The sequence below is a fragment of the Labeo rohita genome, chromosome 9 (assembly GCF_022985175.1).
Source record: "Labeo rohita strain BAU-BD-2019 chromosome 9, IGBB_LRoh.1.0, whole genome shotgun sequence".
NCBI lineage: Eukaryota > Metazoa > Chordata > Actinopteri > Cypriniformes > Cyprinidae > Labeo > Labeo rohita.
Window position 1 is genome coordinate 39,589,307 of NC_066877.1, and position 7,428 is coordinate 39,596,734.

General features: G+C 35.0%; 1 protein-coding gene across 1 annotated transcript; it reads left to right on the forward strand.

Moving 5' to 3' along the window:
- The first annotated feature begins 1,307 nt into the window (after nt 1-1,307).
- On the forward strand, nt 1,308-6,668 carry LOC127171285 (stonustoxin subunit alpha). Its single transcript, XM_051119829.1, has 4 exons — nt 1,308-1,438; nt 2,831-3,004; nt 5,997-6,043; nt 6,127-6,668. Exons 1-4 carry the CDS (start codon nt 1,308-1,310, stop codon nt 6,666-6,668), a joined length of 894 nt encoding a protein of 297 aa, XP_050975786.1.
- Nucleotides 6,669-7,428: the final 760 nt, after the last annotated feature.

Consider the following 7,428-nt stretch of genomic DNA (forward strand, 5'->3'; position numbering starts at 1 on the left):
CTGAGCTACAAACAAATGTTTATCCAAGTTATCTATGTTCCATATTATAAACCCTACATAATAAGCATTAATATCACTGTTTGTTTTGTTTCCTACACAGGCTACATAACTGTAATCTCACTAATCACTGTTGTGAGAATTTGTCTTCAGTTCTAAAATCTTCAGTCTCTGTCCTGAGAGAGCTGGACCTGAGCAACAATAACCTGCAGGATTCTGGAGTGAAGCTTCTTTCTGTTCTATTTTTTTATTTGTATTTTTTTAATGAAGTTTATTATTATTATTATTATTATTATTATTCTGTATGCAGTTTCTTTGCATTTATATAGTTCAGATTTTCACAATAATATCATTGGTGATTGTATAAAAGGGTGTTACTCATCAGTTGGCAAAATATTTTTAATGAAATCTTACAGTACATGGCTTAGTATGATTATCAAATTTTAAAGTTTTTGAGGTTGTAATGGGTGTCATCTTCAGCACCTGGAGTGCCACTGTCTTGTAGATTTAGCTCCAACTCATCTGCCTGAATGTTTCTAGTAATCCTGAAAACACAACTGGATCAGGTGTTTAACTCTTAAATGCACACCTCGGGTCTTTAGCAACCCAGGACGTCATTCACTACCCTCTCCCTCTCCTTCATTTTTTAAAGTTAAACATCAACTTTCTTAGTATTCATAAATCAATTAATTATAAACAATATAAAAAGAAAAAATACATCATGTAAAAAAATGTTTGGGTTTTTTTTGTTTGTTATTGATTTTGAAGTCACTGAAAAAAAGATTTTTTTGCTATTGCAGCAGTTAGAGACACACACGTGCTGGATGTATAGGTCAAGGTCGCTAAAGACCCGAATATGTAATAATGATTGGCAAAACATTCATGCATTTAAGGGTTAATTAGGGTTGTATTTAAACTCTGCAGGGCAGCAGAGTTTGAACCCACTGCAGCAAATGCTTATAGTGAGTTTAGGCCACCCAAAACATGGATTTGAATATGTAACATGTGCCAAGTGTGCTAAACATTTTCCCAGTTTTGTAATGATAATTGAGTGTGTGCGACGAACAACCGTATAAGTCCAAAAAAACAAAAAATAAGATAACCATGTGACATTAATTGTATGTGTGAACTTTGTATACAGAAACAGTTTGGGGACATTTTCGCGCGACCAAGAGTCCGCATTTTAAACGTTAAAATAGCGTCACGCGGAAAAACCGTTTATGTCCACAAAGAAGAATGGAGATGCCGCTTGCTGTCATGTCCGCTTCGGACATTAAAAGGCAAAACCTCGGCAAAAAAAGAGAGCCGACATGACCAAATGGAAGGACAGAGTAAGGAAGGCTTTGAGGGATGCTGGAAAACCATATTTGACTCGAAGAGGAGAACAAAAACCAGGGAAAAATCCACCCAAACTGCTGAGTGGAAGAACCGTATATGTGATGTGATCTCTCTCTCTCTCTCTCTGAACGCGCTAAACACCACATAAACAGTTAACCTATCAAAATAAACCACATACCATATATAATAAAGCTGTATTCTTTCATATTTCCCGCCAGTCCTGTGTAAAGTACGGCAAGCAGAGTTTATTTGTTTATATATTTATTTATATCGTGAGATGGCGGAGCGCGAGAACAGTTTGAAGTAGTATATACACAGGTGCGCTGCGCCAGCTTTTCTAAATAAACGACAAGGTGCACTATTGGAGCTATCTAAACATACAAGAAGTGATCAAAGATATCCTATCTGACTAACTTGTTACAGTTATATTTGCGTGTAGCCTAGCCTACTGGGCGTCTACTATAGATCAGTCATGAATAGGTCGAAATGAAAGTTGAGAAAATTATGATATATCTTGTATACCTTATGATATGTTGAATAATATTTAGCTATGATGTATGTCTGCATTGTATTTATTTATTTATTTATTGTTTTTTGTTAATAATTCATTGTTATTGCCTGTACTGTAAGAATGTCTATGTATTATACATTGTTCATACTGTATTTTCTGTTTTTAAATAATAATAATAATAATAATAATAATAATAATAATAATAATAAACTAGAAAGAAATGCTTAATATTAACCTGAAGTTTCTGTTACTGTATTAAAACTAAGATAAAGGAATCAGATCTTTAGTGGTTTAAAGTGATATGATGAACTGGAGTTATACTGTTATTCCACACTAACTGGACATATACCGTTCTTCCACATTTCAGAAATATAAATCACAATAACTTTTGATTTTTAATACTGACACTGAAAAATGTTATCTCCTTAGAATTGAGAAGCTTTTGTTGTCTATTTTCAAGTAAAATAAAAATATATAATATAATGTTCACAATCCAAATGAAAAATCTTATTACTCAAAATTTGAAAATATGGACTTGTATGGTTCTTCGTCTCAAGGCCTCAATTGTTTATAAATTTTCTTAAAAACTGAGAAGCATTAAGGTGAAGATGTTTAAAGACAAAACTTTTAAAGGTATTTGAGGAAAAATGAAGAAATACATTCTCATTTAATTGCAAAGTAAAGCATTTGAAATGTTTGCAAATAACATTTTATTTAAAAATATGCACATATTAATTTTTTGTGTGCCTAATATGCTGACAATGACTTAATGTTTCTTTTCTCAACATATAGTCAATTTCAAATGACATTAATTACATAAATTATATATTTAATTATATATATACTTATTTACTGTTCATTTAAAATAAGGTGACAAAAAATTTTACAATTAGTTTCTGGAAACATGATATAATATGTTATACTGGCGACTGAAATAGCTTTAAATGTTGAAGCCATGTGGACTGTTCCTGTGTATCTCTTTAGATTGTCTGGCTGTATGGTGACAGAGAAAGGCTGTCGTTATGTGTCTTCAGCTCTGAGTTCAATCCCCTCACACCTGAGAGAGCTGGATCTGAGCTACAATCACCCAGGAGATTCAGGAGTCAAACTACTCTCTGAAAAACTGGAGGATCCAAACTGCACATTGGACAAACTCAAGTATGCTTTAGTCTCAAGTATATTTAGTTATACTATTGAATGCTTGTTCCTGTTCCTGGAGATCTTCCATCCTGCAAATTTCAGCTCCAACCCTGACACCTGAACCAGCTAAGTAATCTCTTAGGTAGCACTTGATAATTACAGACAGCTGTATTGGAGCAGGGCTGGAACTGAAGTCTGCAAGTAGGTAGATCTCCAGGAACAGGACTGGGCACCCCTGTTCAAGGTGTGCAATTATTTAGCAGTAAACCCACAGCTAAAGTAGTTCCAGTCAGGTTTTGACAGCATAACAGTTCCATATTACTTCGTCAAATAAAAGTAATGGAACTGTGAAAAAAAAAAAAAACACAAAGACAAAGACGCTGACCAAACAAATAAATATATATATTTAAAAAAACAACATTGTACGCCAGGACCTGCGCGAAAATCCCTTTATGAATCCTAGCCAGGGGAAGATTGTTTCTACGTGCATCTCCACCCCGTCTCCTCCCTGAATTCACCATTTATGGAGTGATATGATGGCCAATATTTACTGCAGTGTAAATACATTTGCCTGACTCAGAGCATTACTGACAAAGTATTGTAAAAAGGAAATGTGCAATCTTACCGTTTTCATCAAGATGTATCCTTCAAATACTATTTTTCATAATGTTGTGGAGATGTCTTCACATGACATCCAGACCTCTGTGCAGCAGCAGTTTTACAGTAAGCTATTATCGTTGGTCCTGTTCAAACCAGCCAATGGACCGTTCGACCACGAAATCCAGCATATTGAAGCAAGATCGCATCATTTAACATTGTTCTCGCTAAAAATATTTCTGTAACAATACGGGGGCACTAATATGCATTAAAAAATCCTTAACTAATCAACACAACCACAAATATGTATAACTCATATAAAACTAAACCATTTATTAATGTATTAATTCCCTTATAACATATTAAATTAACTAATGATGTAAATTTATATGTTAATTATCACAATTGTCGAAGCTATGTACATCAACTTCCAGCTGTCAGCTTTAATTAATCATTAGGGTGTTTTCACACTTGGGTCCTCTTTAAAAAAACCAAACCCAGACCCCTTTAAGTGGACCAAGGGGTGGACCAAGTGAAAAAGGACCCAGTTTTCTTTATGTTCACACTGTTGCTGTGCCTGAAAGAGGACTCAGATCCTTTATTGGTCCACTTAAGCTGCCTTAGTCAACTCAAATGTTACAGGTCCTAGGCAGTTGGGAAGACTAAGCAGTAATCAACTTAGTAGTAAATGAGAGAGACAAGAGTTAGTTGTTGCTTTCACGGTCCTCTTTGTTGTCTTTTATTACACACATACATTTGTATTTCAGAGTCAGTAAAACACTTTAAATCACAAAATGGTTCATAAACATGTTGGAAAACAAATAATACACACTGTATAAAGACTTAAATCAAATCACATCAAATCAAAGAAATAATGATATGAAACATTAACCATATGTATAGAAATGCTTATACAAAACTGACTGAGCTAGTGTCTCAGATAAGTTAAACAACTCAGGTAAATAGTTCAAGCAAATAATACATTGAGTACTCAGGTGGATACATGAATAATCTTTTAGATGACATAAGCATCTTAAAATTAATAAATAATCAGTTCAAACATATTATTTGTTCATTAAAATGTATAAATTACCATTTGATATGACATTTAATTAGTTTAACTAACCTTAGTACTAAATGAGAGAGACAAGAGTTAGTTGTTGCTTTCACGGTCCTCTTTGTTGTCTGAGGATGCGCTGCAGTCGTCACGGTAACTCAACTCTCTCTCAACTGCCATTCCGAATTCAGAAAATGCAGCTAAACTCTTTAGTGTAAGCTCATTACAATACATTTAAGTAATTTAAATAAACCTTATATACACATATAAATAGAAATAAACAGGAAAAAAATGGAATATATACAAATAATTTAATTTGTGACCCAAACTATATGTGGGGTGGTCACACAAATATGTTTAATCAACTTGAAATGTTAAGTTGACTTCAAAAATTTGGTTTGTTAAACTTAAAAGCTGGGTAAGTTACCCAACTGCCTTAAAATTTTAAGTTGAATCAGCTCAAATATCTAATATCTAAATATCTTTAGTTCAACTTAACATTACAAGTTAACTAAACTTTTCTGAGTTGGCTAAACTTACATTTTTAACAAATTATTTTAAGTCGACTCAACTAATTGTTTTTTAAAGTGTATTCTCACAGGGCATACTGTGTGCTAATACTTTAGCCAGTGGGCTGTCCCACAGTGCCTCACCTAGAGTCCATAATGGGTCCCACATGTGCACTGCATTTTCTGTCAGTATCGGGGTCCACCTTAATGTTGGTTGTAATTTATCTACACAAACATCTAGTAAAATCTAATCCTGTCTGATTGTGGAATGTAGGAGCTGAGCAATTCTGTGCTAATTCTGGTGACTCATTTTACGCCAAGGATAAAATTTAATCTTTTAACTTTTTTTCTCCCTGAATAAAAAAAACTGTGTCCACAGATCTCTAATTAACAAACAAACACAAAAACCTTTAATATTCAACAGATCACTATTTTCCAGAGACACAAAATGACATCATTTAACCTTAAAACTGTTTCAACTGACAAAATATCTCACAAATATTGATATTCAGATGTAAGTACAGTTCAGTTTGTTGACAAACTTTGAGGTTAGCTTAAGAAAGCCCAGCCTGAAAGTATGAAGTAGTTGTAAAAGGTGTTGTTAGGGTGTTCTTGGTGGTTGCTAACACATTAGGCATGATATTAACAAGATTAACATGTTTTAGCATCACATTAACAATAGCATATTGTTAGCGTGATGCTAGCATGTTTAGTATGTCATTTTATCTTAATTGTTTTTTTTTTTACAATAATCAAAAGCCAAAATCATAATTGAAGATTTATTGTAATATAATGAATCACATGTGTGTGTTTACTGGCTGAATGTGACTCTTTGTGTGTTTTTTAGTGTGGATCATGGAGGAGAGTCCATGCTTACACCTGGACTACAGAAATGTACGTGTACAAACACACACACACACACACACACACAGCTGTAGTGATTGTTGTGTTATAAATGTCCCTTTTCTTGTGTTCAGATGCCTGTTTTCTCACACTGGATCCAAACACAGCAAACACTCAACTTGTTCTCTCTGAGGAGGACAGAAAGGTGATGGGTGTGAAAGAGAAACAGTCGTATCCTGATCATCCAGACAGATTTGATCAGGTGTCTCAGGTGTTGTGTAGAGAGAGTGTGTGTGGACGCTGTTACTGGGAGATTGAGTGGAGTGGACAAGATGGTGTGCGTATATCAGTGTCATATAAGAGCATCAACAGGAAGGGACGGGGTGTTCAGTCTGAGTTTGGATGTAATGATCAGTCCTGGAGTTTGTTCTGCTCTGCTGACAGATACTTATTCAGACACAATGACAAATATACTGATCTCCCTGTTGAGCACATGAGCAGTAAAATAGGAGTGTATGTGGATGTGAGTGCAGGAACTCTGTCCTTCTACAGCATCTCTGACACAATGAACCTTATCCACACAGTCCAGACCACATTCACTCAGCCGCTCTATCCTGGATTTACTGTTTATCCTGGATCTAATGTTGGTTACGAATCATCAGTGAAACTGTGTTGATGAACTAGAATAGACTGACAAGAGATTCTACCCATAATGCTTTGAGCCGCATGATAAATCAGTAACAGTGAGATGTTAGAGTCTTTTTATGACATTAATACTGTGGTCTTTTTGAAGATTGATTGTGATTGTAGTATAACCAATTCATTTTGGGTTGATTTATGTATATATATGTTTAACTCTACTAATATGACCCAGTTTAATCCTTAGAAAAAATAATGTTATTAAATATAACTCACCTAATGAGTTTGTGGTTGCCATCCAGATGTCGTAAAGAACATCTCGTTACTATGTATGTCCACCTGTTGAGTCTGTAAGTCATGACTCTGTGTGCATCAACTTCTGGGTTGGTTTGGGGCACGCTCTGATCAACAGTCGTGGCCTAATGGTTAGAGAGTCGAACCTGTAACCCGAAGGTCATGGGTTTAATCTTTGTACCAGCAGGGATTGTAGGTGTGGGGAGTGAATAACCAGTGTTTTCTTCCACCCTCAATGCCAATGACTGGGGAGAGACTCTTGAGCAAGGCACCGAACCCCCAACTACTCCCTGGGTCCGCAGCATCAGATGCCTTCTGTAAAAAGTTGTGCTTGTACATCATCTGGGGTAAAAATGTACAACATAACAGCAACATATATCAGTGCTCAACCAAACACTAACTTCCTTAGTGGTTACTTTGAAACAAACCATTTTACATCTGGTTTAACATGGCATGAGTTTTGCCAGTAGTGTGGACTCATGTAATGCAAGCAATGATATATA

Excerpts from the sequence above, each read along its gene's own strand:
- LOC127171285 (XM_051119829.1), top strand. The coding sequence starts at position 1,308 with ATGACCAAATGGAAGGACAGAGTAAGGAAGGCTTTGAGGGATGCTGGA. Across the intron at positions 1,439-2,830 it reads GGAAGAACCGTATATGTGAT|ATTGTCTGGCTGTATGGTGA; the intron begins GTGATCTCTCTC and ends GTATCTCTTTAG. Across the intron at positions 6,044-6,126 it reads TACACCTGGACTACAGAAAT|ATGCCTGTTTTCTCACACTG; the intron begins GTACGTGTACAA and ends TCTTGTGTTCAG.